The sequence below is a fragment of a genome, unplaced genomic scaffold (genome assembly GCF_019419815.1).
Source record: "Pyrus x bretschneideri cultivar Hongxiangsu unplaced genomic scaffold, Pyrus_bretschneideri_v1 Contig16, whole genome shotgun sequence".
NCBI lineage: Eukaryota > Viridiplantae > Streptophyta > Magnoliopsida > Rosales > Rosaceae > Pyrus > Pyrus x bretschneideri.
This window is the reverse complement of record NW_025999457.1, coordinates 3,474,310-3,493,599: the sequence shown is the minus strand read 5'-3', so window position 1 is coordinate 3,493,599 and position 19,290 is coordinate 3,474,310. Positions and strand designations below refer to the sequence as shown.

The 19,290-nt window shown below is 36.6% G+C and overlaps 3 protein-coding genes and 1 long non-coding RNA gene across 6 annotated transcripts in view; 3 read left to right on the top strand and 1 right to left on the bottom strand.

Moving 5' to 3' along the window:
* The window catches only part of LOC103934687, an 84,394-nt gene extending 79,245 nt beyond the window's left edge, over positions 1–5,149 (top strand). Inside the window, exons 7-11 of the mRNA XM_048580972.1 lie at positions 236–1,307; positions 1,732–2,004; positions 2,119–2,898; positions 3,179–3,658; positions 4,505–5,149. Of these exons, the coding sequence (XP_048436929.1) occupies positions 236–1,307; positions 1,732–2,004; positions 2,119–2,898; positions 3,179–3,658; positions 4,505–4,645 (2,746 nt within the window). The 3' untranslated portion in view covers positions 4,646–5,149. The remainder of the gene's footprint in view (positions 1–235; positions 1,308–1,731; positions 2,005–2,118; positions 2,899–3,178; positions 3,659–4,504) is intronic.
* Positions 5,150–5,949: 800 nt separating this feature from the next.
* Positions 5,950–11,583, top strand: LOC125475841. The gene is given in 7 exon segments (XM_048581209.1): positions 5,950–6,529; positions 6,787–6,881; positions 7,020–8,419; positions 8,510–8,639; positions 8,983–9,276; positions 9,447–9,943; positions 10,449–11,583. Coding segments are annotated over 7 exon segments (3,771 nt in total). The 5' UTR covers positions 5,950–6,294; the 3' UTR covers positions 11,569–11,583.
* Positions 11,584–12,004: 421 nt separating this feature from the next.
* On the top strand, positions 12,005–13,237 carry LOC125475741 (disease resistance protein RPV1-like). Of its 2 annotated transcripts, none has more exons than XM_048580978.1 (3): positions 12,005–12,217; positions 12,335–13,067; positions 13,100–13,237. In XM_048580978.1, the coding sequence occupies exons 1-3, from the start codon at positions 12,020–12,022 to the stop codon at positions 13,192–13,194; spliced, it is 1,026 nt and encodes a 341-aa protein (XP_048436935.1). In that variant the 5' UTR covers positions 12,005–12,019; the 3' UTR covers positions 13,195–13,237. The 2 variants fall into 2 exon arrangements, with proteins under 2 accessions (XP_048436935.1, XP_048436934.1); XM_048580977.1 differs by having other exon boundaries at positions 12,332–13,067.
* A 107-nt stretch (positions 13,238–13,344) lies between these two features.
* LOC125475744 lies at positions 13,345–16,759 on the bottom strand. Of its 2 annotated transcripts, none has more exons than XR_007257158.1 (6): positions 16,441–16,759; positions 16,222–16,289; positions 14,750–15,955; positions 14,577–14,646; positions 13,812–13,845; positions 13,345–13,703 (listed from the first exon to the last, which is right to left on the bottom strand). It is a non-coding gene; the product is annotated as an uncharacterized LOC125475744 (long non-coding RNA). The 2 variants fall into 2 exon arrangements; XR_007257159.1 differs by having other exon boundaries at positions 15,825–15,955.
* Between the last annotated feature and the right edge of the window lie 2,531 nt (positions 16,760–19,290).

Genomic DNA, 19,290 nt, shown 5'->3' with positions numbered 1-19,290 from the left:
TATTGAGCTAACCACATGAATCAAATATTTGATTTTACACATTTATGCATATATAAATATAAGTTCTGAAGTTCATAATGCTTTAATGGTTTTTGAAGATTTTGATTTGGGCTTTCAAATCTTCCACTCCCAAGCTTTGTAGTCATAGTGAGTAAGATATTAGTTCAATTTAATTGTGCCATTTTTTAAGTAGATCTTACTTTTGCTGAATTTTGAATTGAATTTTACCTACCAGGTATGAAGGATTCAGTACTAGAGAACTGAAGAACAATTACTTGGACGTAGCCATACACCCAGTTGGAATAGATTCTCGCGTGCAAGAAATCAGTAATTATTTAGATGTTGGAGGATCAAATGATGTCCGTATCATTGGAATCTGGGGTATGGGCGGACTGGGTAAAACAACGGTTGCAAAAGCAATTTTCAACAAATATCAGCACATGTTTGATGGTACAAGTTTTCTTCCAAATGTGAGAAAAGATGAGGAACTGGTTGATTCACAAAACAAACTTCTTTCTGATATCTTGAGATCGGGAAACATGAAGGTTAGTAGGATCTATGAAGGGACCAAGGAGATTAAAAGAAGACTTGGCAACAAAAGAGTACTTGTTATAGTAGATGACGTAGACCGCGATGCACAGTTAGATGCATTAGCTCTAAGGCATGACTCATTTGGCCCAGGAAGTAGAATTATTGTAACAACAAGGGATCAACATTTGCTAAAGATACTTAACGTGGAGGCGATATGTCCTTTGCAAGAAATGAATAAAGAAGAAGCTCTTGAGCTATTTAGTTGGCATGCCTTTAGAAAGAATTATCCTAATAAAGAGTACGTTAAGCTCTCAAGAGAAGCTGTTGACTACTGTGGAGGTTTGCCACTAGCACTTGAAGCCTTAGGTTCTTATCTACATTCAAAAAGCAGAAGTGGATGGGGAACTATACTGCATGAATGGAAAAGCTCACAGCCTTATAGGGTAATTCTGGAAAATATTAAGACAAGCTATGATAGGCTAAATGATGACCTGGTGAAGGATGTATTCCTGGATATAGGCTGTTTCTTTATTGGAATGAACAAGAACGATGTCACGACAATATTGGATGGCTGTGACTTATATCCAGAAAAAGGAATTCGAGAACTCCAAGATCAATGCCTTGTAACTGTTGATACACAAGGCAATCTGATGATGCATAACTTGATTCGAGACATGGCCAGAGAAATCGTACATGCACAACGCCCTGACCATCCTGGAGAACGTAGTAGATTGTGGTATCATGTGGATGTCATAGACATATTGGTGAAACAATCTGTAAGTACTTCGGCAATCAAATCTTATGTTAAATATGAACTTCATTAAGGGATAACTATATGCCACCTATTATTTCAATAATTAGCTTTTAAAATTAAAAACGCCAAACCCACCCAGTAGATGCTGAAGCAGTTACCCCTCACCCCTCCAACCCTCCACCCATATTTTTCCTTTTTTAATTTCAGAAATAGAAGTCCAAAACAATATTAAAGGCACACGCGTGTGCCAAGGGTTTAGTAATACGTAAAGTAACACCGTGTAACCGATGCCGACTGAGATACCTAATTAATTTGGTAAAATGTAAATCACAACTGAATTCTTGATCATGCATCTAATTCATTGCTTTCTTCATGAAAATAAATTCTCTTGTCACGTGAAAATAAATTTTGTCTTACTTTGTTCCTTTTTTCTTTTCCTTGAATAGGGAACTGTGGCAATTGAAGGACTTGCTTTAGTTACGTCTTTTAATTCAAGGTTCTGTACAGAAGCATTTAGAAAGATGCGGAATCTAAGATTGCTCAAACTCAGTAACACAGAGCTCACTGGAAGTTACAACAATTTTTCCAAAGAGTTAAGATGGTTGTGTTGGCATGGATTTCCTCTGGAGGTCATACCTTTAGATTTCGATCAGCCAAACCTAGTTGCTGTTGACCTGAGCTATAGCAAACTCAAACGAGTTTGGGAGGATACTGACGTGGTATGATACGATCTCAAACAAATTATTAATTATTTTCTTCAGCTTCTGTGAATACCAATATCTTGCTTTCTCTCTTGTATTTGAATTTTTATTTTGTTATCTATTTTTTCTTAGCAGCTGCTCATGAATCTGAAAATCATCAATCTCAGTCATTCCCATGACCTAACAGAATCACCAGATCTTTCCAAAGTCCCAAATCTTGAAAAACTGATATTGGTAAACTGTACAAAATTGTCTCAGATTCACCCATCCATTGGGCATCTTGAAAGACTTTCGTTGGTAAATCTTGAAGACTGCGAAACGCTTCAGTATTTTCCACGGGATTTCTATAAGTCAAGGTCAGTTGAGACTCTTATTCTTAACGGCTGTTCAGGTTTAAAAATGCTGGATGACAGCTTAGGGGGGATGGTATCATTGACAACACTTCAAGCATGCTATACAAGGGTAAGGCAAGTACCATCTTCAATAGTAGGATTGAAGAACCTGACATTTTTAGGCCTTAGAAACTGCGGGTTAACTGATGATGCAATCCCTAAGGATCTTGGGAGTCTATTTTCTTTAGAAATATTGGAGCTTGATGGCAATTTGTTTTATATCCTACCGAGCCTTGGTGGACTCTCCAAGCTTAAAATGTTAGATTTGAGTTCTTGCATGCGTCTTCGTGAAATCCCAGATTTACCAACAAATTTGGAAATCTTGAGAGCGAATAAGTGCATTTCACTTAGAAAAATGCCAAATTTTTCGGAAATGTCGAGTATGGTTGAACTGCATCTGGATCACTCCCCCCAACTCACTCAGATTCTAGGCTTGCATGAGTCGTTAAACACCATGAGAAGGATTCATATGGAAGGCTGCGCCAATCTCACTGCTGCTTTTAGGAAGAACATCATACAGGTCTCTCTCTCTCTCTCTCTCTCTCTCTCTCTCTCACGCACACACAAACATGCAAACATACACGCGTAAGACATGCATGTACTAGAATATATTACTTATGCATAAGAATGACGTGTACATGTTGAGTTTTAGGAAGAACATCCTACAGATCTCTCTCTGAGAGCTGTATTCCCTTGCTCTTTCTATCACACGCCCACAGAGGCACTGTACATGACACACGCATGCATAATTAAGACTTTTGCTTCTACAAATTAATCTGGCTTTACATGGTATGCTCTAGGGATTGACTTCTTTCGGACATGGGGGCATTATTTTTCTCAATGGAGTTTATGATATTCAAGAGTGGTTCCAGGTTGTTGGTATTCATGAGTCCAATGATGTTCGTTTTAAAGTGCCCCAATATTTGGGTCGTAATTTTAGAGGATTGACTCTGTGCTGTGTTTTCGAGTGGATTTGTCCTGGATTTACTGTTACAAATATTACCAAGGGTAAGGCTTTGCACATCCCGGGAGAATCTACATCCATTTTGATTGATCGTGTACTCCGTTTGCAAAGTGTATTATCACATGATGTACTCCGTTTGCAAAGTGGGGACGAAGTCTCGATTTCTGCAGTTACGACAACATTGGATGGCTATGGTTGGATGGGGGGATTGATGAAAACAGGAGTTAATCTAGTCTGGGATGATGGTGATGGCGGTGACGCATACTCTAGCAAGGACGAGATTGTTGCCGTACCAAGCAATACTACGTCTGACGAGGTTTGTACTTCCGAAATTATTAGAGTTATATCTTATATTTGCCAAATTTTAGCACCTAAGTTCAGGCATGTTTGGTATTTAACTTGAATCCAACTTTTTAAACTCAAAAACAATTTTCAAGTTTTAGGTCTTAAAAACTTGTTTGGTATAACTATTTTCAAAAACTGATTTCAAAACTAACTCAAAAATATAGTTTATTCTCTAAAAACACAAAAAGTGAGTTTTTAAACTTAAACTTTTTTTTTTTTTTTTTTTTCTTTCCCTCCTCCCGTCTCACTCCAAATCTATCTCTTTTCTTCTCTCGCCCCCTTCTTTTTTTTTCGATCATTTTCGTCTCTCCTTCAATCCGTTTTCTTCATTCTCTCGGTTCTTTCTCTCATTCCTTTTCCTCTCTATCTCCTTCGATCCTCTCTTCTTTCTCTTTCATCCAATCATCTTACTTGCTTTCCTCCTCTCTTCTCTTTCTCCCTCGACCCTTCTTTTTGGATTTCTTTGTTCAGTTTGAGTTGTAAAATTTAAAATTTTTAATTCGCATCCCAAACAAGTTTTTGATTCTTAAAGAAAATTGTTTTTAAGAAAAGTTCTTAAGAACTGTTTTGGTTATTTTTATTTTTTGTCCTGTTTTTATTTTTGATTTTCTATATAATTAAACTTCTTTAAATTAATAGCCTCGAGACCCGGGAAGACTATTATTTAGCAAAATATTAAATAAACGATAAATTAAAAATTTATTAATTTGTCAACGTATTTTGTATTTTATTAAATACTATAAATTGTATTTAGTTTCTTATCTCAAAGATGTAAAGAAATCAACAATTAACCATAGTTGTATACTTTTTTTTCTAGACTCTTCCATCTCCCTCAGTCCACGCGGACAGTTGCCCGCCCATGGCTTCCGATCTCAAAATGCGTGGGAAGAAAGCGTCCATCTATGACCCCTTGGAGTTGACCGTAGCATCTGTCAAACCGAAGTACTGGCTTGAATAAGCTAGAAGAAGTGGTTGTGACTATATTCGCCAAGGGCATACCAGCCAAAGACGTTAATGTTGAGTTTGGTGAACAAATACTAAGTGTTAGCATTGATGTTGCTGGTGAAGATACATATTATTTTCAGCCTCGCTTATTTGGAAAGATAATACCTGAAAAGTGCAGATTTGACGTTCTGTCCACCGAAGTTGAAATTCGCCTGGCTAAAGCTGAACCATCACACTGGACATCTCTTGAATTCGGCAAGGACAACTCTGTTCCACTAAAGGACTGGCAAGGACAACTCTGTTCCACTGAAGGACTGGACATCTCTTGAATTCAGGAAGTACAACCCTGTTGCACCAAGGCGTAAAGGAAAAAAAAAATTTGGCAAAAATTGAGGGCGTTTTTGTTATTTTATTCTTATTTAATGCAGAATTTGTATGCAATGATCAAAATGATTGATTGTGAACAAATTCAGATGCTGATTTTATCGATTTTAAACATCATAGATGTAAATCACCACATCAAAAATGTCATGCCCCAAACTGTTAGCGAAGGGCATGAACTCTGGACTACCACTAAAGTAAACAATCAGTCACCTTAAGCTTAATGGAGTCTGAAAAATTCCTTCAATACTCACTCGACCAGAAAACCTTACATAACTAAAATTCCCCCGTACTTTCCCCAAAAGGGTAATAAATTCCCTTTCCTTACGCCTAGCTCCACATGAGCTATTACAATTCTTCTATCAAATCTCATTTTTCTCTATTGAAACATTATTAGTTTTCTCTTGTAAACTTAAGAAAGCCCTCTCACGCTCCACTAATAATTTTTATGATATCATCATTTTCATGCACTATTACTGATAAAAGTTGAGATTTCACCATAAAACTAATTAGTAATATGTTATATAGGGAATAGTCCCACATCTTATAGGCCCTTGTAGGATTTCGATTTCTGATCATGGTTATATATCTTTGATTTTTGCTTTTATTCACATTTTTCCATCTACATATCTTATGTGTTTGCCCAATTGCTCTTTAGTTTCTGATTATTTATATAATTGTGTGTTTCTTGAATTTGTTGCAGACCTGCATTTTCTTCTTTCCCAACATGGCATTGGCAGGAAGAAAGTGAGGTGACGTTGAATTTAAACTTTCTCAGGAGAATTCATTTAATGGTGAATCTTGTGTATTATATGCAAAGATTTCATTGTACTTGTACGTTTCTTGCGTCTCAAGTATCGAAGGGACGTCCTGTATAAATATTTTGTGTGATTGCGCTGGTGAGTGGTTGGCTAAGTGATTCAACACATTCTACAACTTATGCTCATTAGTCTTTCACATATTCGTTAATCACCTGAGTTGTCTGCGCATGAACTCGATTGTTGTTAGCTATGGAGCAATTGCTGAAGATGTCCTAGTATTATTGACCATTGAATTGTTTTATTCTTCTTGTGAAACAGGCTCTAATTGATTCTTAATTTTGAGGCATTCTCCGTAGAAATAATAGATTAACAGCGTAGTAAACATATTGGAGATTGGTGCTGGTGATAACAGCAGAGAGCTTGCGATTTATTCGGTTTTACCCATCACAAACTGAAGGTATTATATGTTGCCTCTTGAAAACTATTGAGTAAGCAGGCTTGAGTTCAAAAGATAAGCAAAATGGACTTCAGTGATGGGTTTGTATCAAAGGAGCATCGGGAGCTGCACCGATCTGCTTCAGAAAGTGCAGATCCATTATCTGCGTCTCCATTGCCCGTTTCTCCAAGGTCCCATAAGTTCCCTAAATCTTCAAAGTCCCCAAAGTCTCCAAAGATTCAGGGGAAACATGGAAAAGGAACTCCACTCAAGCATGATAGACATTCACATTCTGCAGTTGATGGCCGTCCTAAAAAGGGTAAACTACACTTCCGAAATTTTCTCATGGATTCGGGTTGAAGGCATTCTTTCGCAATATATAATTGCTAGCAAGAGGCACTAGCGAACAATGTTTTAGACAATGTCGTATAGCTACATATTGTTACCTGATGTGTGCCTTGGAAAGTTAACTCTAGGCATTTACCATTATTTGATGGTTAATAAACAAGAGTTCCGAATGTCAAAATTCAAAATTAGGTTTTTACTCTTAATTTTATGAAGATTATCATAATGCAGGTGGTTCTGGGGGTAAAGGCACCTGGGGAGGGTTACTTGATAAAGATGACAGTTTCACTGCTGACCCGAATGACCCAAACTTCAATAGCATTGAGGTAAGTAAATGAACAGCTCACACCTTCATATTTAACTCTTTTTGGATCTTGTTACGAAAAATGATCAGTTTATTTGCCATCTTCAATATTGATTATCTTATTTTCATTGTGTTTACCAATTACGTGTATTGGTTGCAGGAATGTGAAAATTCCGATGCAAGAAAAGAGAGGGTCGATTTTGAGGAGTACAAAAAGAAAGCTACAATAGTAGTGGAGGAATACTTTGCTACTGATGACATTACCTCGACTGCAAATGAACTTAGAGAGCTTGATAGGCCTACATACAGCTACTATTTCGTAAAGAAGCTTGTCTCTAAGGCGATGGATAGGCATGATAAAGAAAAAGAAATGGCTGCTGTTCTTTTATCTGGACTATATGCTGACTACATTGACCCCCCACAAGTTTACAAGGGGTTCTGCAAATTGGTAGAATCTGCGGATGACTTCATTGTGGATATACCTGATACAGTTGATGTCCTTGCACTGTTCATTGCCCAAGCAGTGGTTGATGACATACTTCCTCCTGCATTCTTGAAAAAACAAATGAACTATTTACCCAAAGATTCGAAAGGGATTGAAGTATTGAAAAGAGCTGAAAAGGGCTACTTAGGAGCCCCACTCCATGCAGAAATCATTGAGCGGCGATGGGGAGGTAGCAAGAAAATGACTGTGGAGGATGTCAAAGCTAAGATTAATGATTTGTTGATAGAGTATGTAGTGAGTGGTGAGAAGAAAGAGGCGTGCAGATGCATCAAGGATTTGAAAGTTCCTTTTTTTCACCATGAAATAGTTAAACGAGCTCTTGTAATGGCAATGGAGAGGTGTCAAGTTGAAGGCCAGCTACTAGATTTGCTGAAAGAAACTGCTAAAGAAGGTTTAATAAACTCAAGTCAAGTATCAAAAGGCTTTAGTAGGATGATTGACTAGGTTGACGACTTATCACTCGACATACCAAATGCACGGGGTATCTTGCAGTCATTGATCTACAAGGCAGCATCAGAGGGCTGGTTGTGTGCTTCATCTTTGAAATCACTCTCTCTGCAACCAGAAAAGCGATCTTTAGAAAATAGTGTTGCCAAAGTTTTCAAGACGAAGGCCCAATCTATTATTCAAGAGTACTTCTTATCTGGGGATATCTCAGAAGTAAACAGTAGTCTAGAGTCTGAGAATAGTACTTGTTCACCTGAGTTGAATGTTATCTTTGTTAAAAGATTGATAACTCTAGCAATGGATCGGAAGAACAAAGAGAAGGAAATGGCATCCATTTTACTGTCATCCCTGTGTTTTCCAGCTGATGATGTTGTAAATGGGTTTGTGATGTTGCTAGAATCTGCAGATGACACAGCTCTGGATAATCCAATAGTTGTTGAAGATCTTGCTATGTTTCTCGCTAGATCTGTGGTGGACGAAGTTCTAGCCCCACAGAACTTGGAAGAGATTGGAAGTCGGTGCTTGGCACAAGAGTCAATTGGGAGCAAGGTCCTTAAAATGGCCAAGTCATTGCTAAAGGCTCAACTTTCTGGGGAGCGGATATTAAGGTGTTGCTAAAGTCTTTTCCGTTTGTATTTATTTTGGTTTTTTTCTTTTGTCTAACAGTTGCTTGAGAAGTTGAAGCTTCTTAATCTCAGTCATTCTCATAACCTGGCACAAACACCAGACTTTTCAAAACTCCCAAATCTCGAGGAATTGATTTTGAATGATTGTGAGAGTTTGTCCGAGGTTCATTCATCCATTGGGAATCTTGAAAGACTTGCTTTGGTAAATCTTGAAGGCCGCAAAAAGCTCAAGGATCTCCCACTGAATTTCTTTAATTCCAAGTCTATTGAAACTCTTCTTCTTAACGGCTGTTCAAGATTTGAAGACTTGGCTGAAGGCTTGGGAAAGAGTTACCATAAGACAGCAGATGGCTCACCTATAAGACAAATACTAAAGTTGAGATTTTCATCTCAATATGGAGTGAAAGAGTCACCATCCACTAGTCTTTTGCCCCTTTCTTTTCATGGCTTAAACTCTTTACGGAAATTAGATCTTGGATGCTGCTCTTTAACCGATGATGAAATCCCGAAGGATCTTGGGAGTCTAATTTCTTTAGAAGATTTAGATCTTCGAAAGTGGTCTTTCTACGCTTGAAACATTGTGTTTAGATGATTGCACAAACCTACATGCAATCCCAAATTTACCAACAAGTTTAAAAGTCTTGCGAGCGGGTTTGTGCACTGCATTAGAAACAGTGCCAGATTTTTCAAAATTGTCGAATATGAGAGAGTTGTATCTAAGTCATTCCTGCAAACTCACCGAGATTCCGGGCTTAGAGATGTCATTAAACTCGATGACAAGAATTCATATGGAAGGGTGCATCAATCTCACTGCTGATTTTAGGAAGAACATCCTTCAGGTCTCTCTCTCTCTCTCTCTCTCTCTCTCTCTCTCTCTCTCTCTCTCTCTAGCCTGTTCTCTTTCTTGTTCTACGACACACACCGAAGCACTTGTATATGACACCATATATATGACACATGCATGCATAACAATGTATTGTTGTTGGAAATCTGGCTCTACATGGTACAGGGATGGACTTCTTGCGGATATGGTGGCATTTTTCTCAATGGAAATTATATTCCTGACTGGTTTGATTTTGTCAAGGGTGATCCGGTCAGTATTCACATACCTCAAATTGTTGGTCGCAATTTTAGCGGGTTGACTCTGTGCTGCATATACTCTTCAAAGACACAACGTGAAGGTCCTCTCGGCATTATCGTTAGCAATAAAACCAAGCGTACTGCTTTGCTCGCCCGGATAACATATGCCTCGGTACCAACTTCCTGTACACTTGATGACCATTATCTTTGGCAGGGGTATATATCGAACTATGTGCTAAGTTTGCAAGGAGGGGACAAGGTCGATATAGTTGTAATGCCTGTTGAAACTGAAGATGCTTCTGTGAGAGTGAAGAAAATAGGGGTTAATCTAGTATGGGACAAAGAGATGAAGGAAAATATGCATGATTCAGACTTTAATCTCTATGATTTTGGCCTACATCCGGTTTGGTTCTTGGGAGCTGATGGGTACTTTCTTATCTCTTTTTTCCTTTCCCGTATTTTGTATTTTTTTTCCCCGGTCCATTTTTTTTATACACAAGTATGCAGTACCTTAGTTCCTTCTTACAGAAGTTATTAATTGGCTGCATAATGTATTGGTCTATTTAACTCTCATATTTATCAAATGTCAACAAACAATGAACTTATATAACTACGGCTTAGGGTATTTGATTTTACACATTGCAATGTAGAGCTTCCAGACTCTTCCATGAGAAATCTGTGTTATATATGGTCAGATATTGAGCTAACCACATGAATCAAATATTTGATTTTACACATTTATGCATATATAAATATAAGTTCTGAAGTTCATAATGCTTTAATGGTTTTTGAAGATTTTGATTTGGGCTTTCAAATCTTCCACTCCCAAGCTTTGTAGTCATAGTGAGTAAGATATTAGTTCAATTTAATTGTGCCATTTTTTAAGTAGATCTTACTTTTGATGAATTTTGAATTGAATTTTACCTACCAGGTGTGAAGGATTCAGTACTAGAGAACTGAAGAACAATTACTTGGACGTAGCCATACACCCAGTTGGAATAGATTCTCGTGTGCAAGAAATCAGTAATTATTTAGATGTTGGAGGATCAAATGATGTCCGTATCATTGGAATCTGGGGTATGGGCGGACTGGGTAAAACAACGGTTGCAAAAGTAATTTTCAACAAATATCAGCACATGTTTGATGGTACAAGTTTTCTTCCAAATGTGAGAAAAGATGAGGAACTGGTTGATTCACAAAACAAACTTCTTTCTGATATCTTGAGATCGGGAAACATGAAGGTTAGTAGGATCTATGAAGGGACCAAGGAGATTAAAAGAAGACTTGGCAACAAAAGAGTACTTGTTATAGTAGATGACGTAGACCGCGATGCACAGTTAGATGCATTAGCTCTAAGGCATGACTCATTTGGCCCAGGAAGTAGAATTATTGTAACAACAAGGGATCAACATTTGCTAAAGATACTTAACGTGGAGGCGATTTGTCCTTTGCAAGAAATGAATAAAGAAGAAGCTCTTGAGCTATTTAGTTGGCATGCCTTTAGAAAGAATTATCCTAATAAAGAGTACATTAAGCTCTCAAGAAAAGCTGTTGACTACTGTGAAGGTTTGCCACTAGCACTTGAAGTCTTAGGTTCTTATCTACGTTCAAAAAGCACAAGGGGATGGGGAACTATACTGCATGAATGGAAAAGCTCACAGCCTTATAGGGTAATTCTGGATAATATTAAGACAAGCTATGATAGGCTAAATGATCACCTGGTGAAGGATGTATTCCTGGATATAGGCTGTTTCTTTATTGGAATGAACAAGAACGATGTCACGACAATATTGGATGGCTGTGACTTATATCCACAAAAAGGAATTCGAGAACTCCAAGATCAATGCCTTGTAACTGTTGATACACAAGGCAATCTGATGATGCATAACTTGATTCGAGACATGGCCAGAGAAATCGTACATGCACAATGCCCTGACCATCCTGGAGAACGTAGTAGATTGTGGAATCCTGTGGATGTAATAGACATATTGGTGAAACAATCTGTAAGTACTTCGGCAATCAAATCTTATGTTAAACATGAACTTCATTAAGGGATAACTATGTGCCACCTATTATTTCAATAATTAACTTTTAAAATTAAAAACGCCAAACCCAACCAGTAGATGCTGAAGCAGTTACCACTCACCCCTCCAACCCTCCACCCATATTTTTCCTTTTTTAAATTCAGAAATAGAAGTCCAAAACAATATTAAAGGCACACGCGTGTGCCAAGGGTTTAGTAATACGTAGAGTAACACCGTGTAACCGATGCCGACTGAGATACCTAATTAATTTGGTAAAATGTAAATCACAACTGAATTCTTGATCATGCATCTAATTCATTGCTTTCTTCATGTGTATAAATTCTCTTGTCACGTGAAAATAAATTTTGTCTTACTTTGTTCCTTTTTTCTTTTCCTTGAATAGGGAACTGTGGCAATTGAAGGACTTGCTTTAGTTACGTCTTTTAATTCATGGTTCAATACAGAAGCATTTAGAAAGATGCGGAGTCTAAGATTGCTCAAAGTCAGTAACACAGAGCTCACTGGAAGTGACAACAATTTTTTCAAAGAGTTAAGATGGTTGTGTTGGCATGGATTTCCTCTGGAGGTCATACCTTTAGATTTCGATCTGCCAAACCTAGTTGCTGTTGACCTGAGCTGTAGCAAACTCAAACGAGTTTGGGAGGATACTGACGTGGTATGATACGATCTCAAACAAATTATTAATTATTTTCTTCAGCTTCTGTGAATACCAATATCTTGCTTTCTCTCTTGTATTTGAATTTTTATTTTGTTATCTGTTTTTTCCTAGCAGCTGCTCAAGAATCTGAAAATCATCAATCTCAGTCATTCCCATGACCTAACAGAATCACCAGATCTTTCCAAAGTCCCAAATCTTGAAAAACTGATATTGGTAAACTGTAGAAAATTGTCTCAGATTCACCCATCCATTGGGCATCTTGAAAGATTTTCGTTGGTAAATCTTGAAAACTGCAAAAAGCTTCAGTATTTTCCACGGGATTTCTATAAGTCAAGGTCAGTTGAGACTCTTATTCTTAAAGGCTGTTCAGGTTTAAAAATGCTGGATGACAGCTTAGGGGGGATGGTATCATTGACAACACTTCAAGCATGCCATACAAGGGTAAGGCAAGTACCATCTTCAATAGTAGGATTGAAGAACCTGACATTTTTAGGCCTTAGAAGCTGCGGGTTAACTGATGATGCAATCCCTAAGGATCTTGGGAGTCTATTTTCTTTAGAAATATTGGAGCTTGATGCCAATTTGTTTTATATCCTACCGAGCCTCGGTGGACTCTCCAAGCTTAAAATGTTAGATTTGAGTTCTTGCATGGATCTTCGTGAAATCCCAGATTTACCAACAAATTTGGAATTCTTGAGAGCGAATCAGTGCATTTCACTTCGAAAAATGCCAAATTTTTCGGAAATGTCGAGTATGGTTGAACTGCATCTGGATCTCTCCCCCAAACTCACTGAGATTCTAGGCTTGCATGAGTCGTTAAACACTATGAGAAGGATTCATATGGAAGGCTGCACCAATCTCACTGGATTCATATGGAAGGCTGCACCAATCTCACTGCTGCTTTTAGGAAGAACATCATACAGGTCTCTCTCTCTCTCTCACGCACACACAAACATGCACACATACACGCGTAAGACATGCATGTACTAGAATACATTACTTATGCATAAGAATGACGTGTACATGCTGAGTTTTAGGAAGAACTAGAAAGTTGTGCCCGCGCGTTGTTGCGGGATTAAAAATTGTAAGAAAGATTATGTTTGAAAGATGTAAAGACTATGAGATAAAAGATTAATATTATTTACATTAAAAAGGAAATGATGATTTTTACATATGAAAGATTTTGTATATGCAGCAGACACACCAAAAGTTGCAGAAGTTGTATTGTATTATCTAGAATAACAAAATATGAGAAAAGTAGTTTACTGCAACGCTAAAAGGTTTTCTCCAGTACTGTTGATTGTTGAGAAAGCAGCCTAGGCAAGGAAAGAAAAATATTGAAACACATGAAATGAATTTATATGACAGTAGAATTATACCGTGAAGAAAATAAGGATTTTGTATTGTTACCTTTTTCAGCAATTTTACAGCACCTCATCAAACTGTTGTGTGTTTGCCTTTGTGATTTGTTTTGGCTCACTATCTTAGATGTATAACAAAGATTGAAAAAGACAAATTTATATTAGATAAAAGATGGTTGAAAAATAGGAGAAAATATTGTTTGGTAGGGTGTAAATAGAAAGTTATATACCTGTCGATCAATTGCGGTAGCAAAAGTTGTGTAGCTGAAGTTGCAATGTAAACGTTCTATATCAAATACGGTTCATACATCTGTCTTTGCAATTTAAACTAAATGGTGTAATACTTAATTGAATGAAGAAAAGATATATATATATATATATATATATATATATAAAGTAATTCAATTTCTTCAAAAAAGGAAAAGCTAAAAAAATAGTGTTTTAAGTTCCCAATTCTCACCGTAATGAACATAACGATATCGTTTTATATGTTCAAAAAATAACAACATTGAAAAAACTCATTACTAAAAACTTCAATTTGACGAAAACATGTCAGCTTTTATCACATCCAATTAAAGTAGTGCAACAGCACACTGACACACTTAAACATGGAAACTTATATACTATTTGACAATATAAAATCATGCAAACTCTAAACATTAGAAATGGATTCTAGAAAGTAAAAATATTTCCTTATTTATGTTAAAAAAATTAACAAATTTTCAGTGAACGGTCACAGAAAAGGTATAGAAAGTAACCTAATTTCTTAATTCCAAAAAGGGAAAAGATAAAAAAAAAAAAAAAGGGTACTAAGTTTTTAGTTCTTACCATAACCAAAATTATCATATTGTTTTAATTTGAACTCGGGTTGATTTTCGTCATCAGCATTAATAGAACCAGTAATTTCAATCTATGTAAGCAAATGATTAAATTCGACTCAATATGACCAATTTTCAATTCAACTAAACCAAAAAAGTAACCACAATCAAACTAACCTCTCCGTCCCATATGGAGTAAAAAACCTTGTCTCCTGTTTTGTCCTTCGCAAAGAATGAACTGTTCACTCTGTATATACAAAAAGAACACAGGATAATTTTGAGCACCGTTTCAAAAACCATACATAGACAATATTATATAATAAAATCCAAATATAACACAACGAATGAACCTTAATGTAAGGTACAACAGCCTCCGATTACTTCTCATTTGTCCTTGCAATGAATATGTCCAAAAGACAAATCACCATTGAAAGAGGAATCATTCTAGTGCATTAATTATTGCATATTCAAATCTAAAAGGTTTACTCTCCAGAAAATTACTCAACATACTTACTGTAAAATAATCGCAAAAAATCTTTAAAAGAATCCATACTATTAGATTATATCATCGCATTTAATGAATTGTTATAGTTGCATTCCCCCGTTAATATAACCAAAGTAGGTTCTTATAGTTACCTATTTGTCTTTTTCATAAAAATGAATTCTTTTAAAGTTTACACACCAAACATTTTGTTTGCATATGAATCATTTGGCTTCTAACAGATTAGTGATTAAAAATCTGGAAAACAAACACTTCCGAAATTTCAAACAAAAACATCATTGCTTTAATCACACATGCGCGCGCGCGCACACACACGCCTATTCTGAATTCATAAAAGAGAACAAAAATTATACATGCTTCAAGATAGCCATAATTTGAATTATAACCTACAACTTTAGAGGCCCTTAAAAGGCAAAATCAAGCCAAGCCTACAATTCCGCCATTAACTCGAAGAATGATTATCCATTTTTAAATAAGTGTGCAATCCAATCAAACCCAACAACCATCCAAAGCAATATCACACAAAATTAACAGATGTCCAAGCATTGAAAGAATCACCAAAAAGACATGCACTTTGAAAAAGAAGAAAACTTACAGGGCTTTTATGTCTTGTGAGATGTCCAACTGAAGTACTTAATAGTAAAATATTATTATCATCATTGATAACTCTCTTCTATTACATGTTATGAGCTTTCCATTTATTACCCATTTCTTGGGAAAATTTACCCAATTATACTCGAAAGCATGAGACATGATAGTAAAACACAAAAACAAATTCAGAAGATTCAGAACTATTAAAAATTTCAACATTTCTTAACAACTATTTAGTAAGGATCAAAAAATCATGCCATCAAATAAATTTGAGGAAAAAAAAACAAAAAAAAAAACTAAATTTAAGTTGAACAAAGGTGACACTTGCTTACCCAGAAATTCAAACCAAATCCCCAAAAATTTAAGTTGAATAGATGATAGCAACGAACTCTGATCTCCATCTCCTTCCAAATCCAAAAGAACCAAAACCCATACAGAAAATCTCAACGATGGGCGAGAATTCCTGAGAAAAATTCAAAAAATTTAGACAAAGATGGTGCTTTTTGCTGAAAAAAAAAAAAGGAAAAAAATCGATCTTTTCAAATAGAATCGAACTTGAGTGTACGTAACGATATGAACGTTTTGAGGAATCGTGGAAAGAAAGCCGAGGTATCGGTGAATTGGTGGTAGTAACGGTGGCAAGGGATCTGAAGCCTGAAAATTTCATATCTAAAATCACACCTTAGCCTGCAAGTCGAATCAAAACCGTGGAATTTCAAAAGCACTCACCTTAAACACAGAGGTCTTCGCAGGCTTCAAAGAAAAGTCATAAATTCGAAAAACCCGATCTCCTGAAACTGAAAGCAAAACCAAACTAACCATCATCACCCAGAATCCGAAGCTACAAACAAAATCCCCAAAATCACAACCAAAAAATTTGAACAAAGAACCCATTTATAAATCCAAATTTACACTCCCAAGCACATAACATTCAAAGCAGAGAATTACCCACACCAAATCCGCAGCAGGAAACACGATCTTTTATGGGCTTCAAATTTTCTTTAAATCGAGACCACTATTTTTCAGCAAGAGAGCGTTGCCATCTGTAGCCCCCGACAAAAAGATCCGAACAAAATTCACTAACTTGAGTGTTTTCTGGAAGAAAGGAGACACAGAGAGAACTGGAGATCGGAGAGCGAGGCAAAGAGAGGTTCTCTGGAGATCGGAGAGCGAGCGAGGCAAACAGAGGTTCTCTGGAGATCGGAGGCAAAGAGAGGTTTGAGAGAAACAAAAGGGAGTGTGTGTGTAAGAGAGAGAGAGAGAGAGAGAGAGAGAGAGAGAGAAACGGAAAGAAGAATCCAGAAGAGAACAAACGTTGCGGTTCGCAAAGTACACGTGTGGCAAAGGAGGGCAAAATAGACTTTATACTGTAGCAAAACGTAAACAGTACAAGAAGTAAGGAAGAAACCGAGGGCATTTCTGGCATTTCACTGTTAATAAACAGTGTTCATCAACTGAGTTTTAGTATATATAATATCCTACAGATCTCTCTCTCTGAGAGCTGTATTCCCTTGCTCTTTCTATCACACGCCCACAGAGGCACTGTACATGACACACGCATGCATAATTAAGACTTTTGCTGCTACAAATTAATCTGGCTTTAATGTTGAGTTTGGTGAACAAATACTAAAGTGTTAGCATTGATGTTGCTGGTGAACATACATATTATTTTCAGCCTCGCTTATTTGGAAAGATAATACCTGAAAAGTGCAGATTTGACGTTCTGTCCATCGAAGTTGAAATTCGCCTAGCTAAAGCTGAACCATTACATTGGACATCTCTTGAATTCAGCAAGGACAACTCTGTTCCACTAAGGGTCAGTGGTCCAGTTGCTGGGGTGTCAAGTCCAGACTACCCATCCCTGAGACAAAAGTTTGAGCGATGGAGCCGAGCGATGGAGCAGGAAGAACTCAATCAAGTTCAAGCGATGAGCAGACGAAAAAGGAGACAAGACATGCCGAGGGAACTGAAACAGGACAGTGCTTTAGACAAACTGGAAGGAAGTGGGAAACAAAAAGGTTGAGGGAAGTGCTCCGGTCGACATGGAGATGAAGAAATGGGAGTTCTAGACTGTTGCTGCTCTCTAGTACTAGTTGGAACTTGGATGAATGCTTGTAACCTATTTGGGAGTGTGATTTTGTTGGTTGTAAGGACAATGATTAGTTTTCGAATCACTCTTTGGCGCTACTCTGGTTTGGATGATGACTCTCTCTTAAGAAATCAACCGGAACTGGGGTATTCGCTTTTGTGCATTGTACAGTCGAAACTGATCCAATGAATTGAAAAATAGAAATGACATTAATTAACAAGAGGTATGTGAGTGATAAAGTTAGATGCATGGATTGTACCGTCCTTGATCATATGGGAGAACAGTGAAAAAAATGCTAAGAAATAAATAAGAAGCCTCATGGCAGCAACAATTTGCAAGTTTAGATGGCAAATTGGCATTCACAGCCTCTGATTCCCGGATTTTAAGTTGTAAATAAGTTTATTATAACTATACATTTGCTACAAAAATCTAAATACTTTGAAATAAATATGGGATTATAGGAATGAGGGGAAAAAAAACATTTGAAACTGAAGCATTAGAGAATTAGAGAAATTAGGTCTCAGCAGTACAAAACCCATCACAACCTCGTATGCATCTCCAACTAAAAGAAAACTAGTTAAACACAGACCAAGATGGCAACAAAAACTAACCTTTTTCCAATAGAAAACAAATGAATTTATGATGGTTCTATTTGAACCTCAAATCTGCTTCTATTTTTTTCCAATTCAAAATTATTTTTTTGAGCCCCCTTTCATTGCAAGTTTTTTAAAATTAAAGGGTAAAGGGTAAATGTTATCTTGGGCTTTTACCTTCGGTTTTTTAGCTAAAATGAATATTCAGATTGACATAACTCCTCTTTTGATCCTTGAGATTTGAAAGCGACAGAAGTGGTTCCTGAGTTTGTCCAATTTCAATCATTTTGGTCATTCCGTGAAAAATCTCTGTTAAGTAAGGATCAAAATGAGAAAAAAAATACTCTCAATTTAATAAACAATATGCCAAAATAATTTGACAAAAATTGAGAGTATTTTTGTTATTTTATTCTTTTAACGAATAATTTTTATAACATGACCAAAATAATTGATTGTGAATAAACTCAAAGACGGATTTTACCGATTTTAAATACCATAGATGTAAATCACCACATAAAAAATGTCCTGCCCCAAACTGTTAGCGAAGGGCATATAACCAAAATTCCCCCACACTTTCCCCCAAAAGTGTAATAAATTCCCTTTCGTTACACCTAGCTCCACATGAGCTATTACAATTCTTCTATCAAATCTCATTTTTCTCTATTGAAACATTATTAGTTTTGTCTCCTAAACTTAAGAAAGCCATCTCACTCCACTAATAATTTTTATGATATCGTCGTCTTCATGCATTGTTACTGAAGAAAATTGAGATTTCACCATAAAATTAATTGGCAATATGTTATATAGGTGATAGGAGCATATTTATGCGCCTTAGTTAGCTAGTTCTTATGCATTTTTGTTATGTTTTCTTCCTTAAAGTAGTCTTTTAAGCTACTTTCATGTGTTTTCAGGTTTAAAGGACATATTACATGAAATGATGCAATTGGGAGCTTTTGGAGCAAAACTGAGCTGGAATGTGGTGTATGCAAATGGAGCACGAGGAATGAACGAGGTTGAAGGTCAAAGGAGCTTAAGAAATGAAGAAATGAAAGTGAAGAGCAAGGAAGTCGGAATTGGTAACCAAAGTTTCTAAAGTTGGAAGTTTCTATTCTTGGA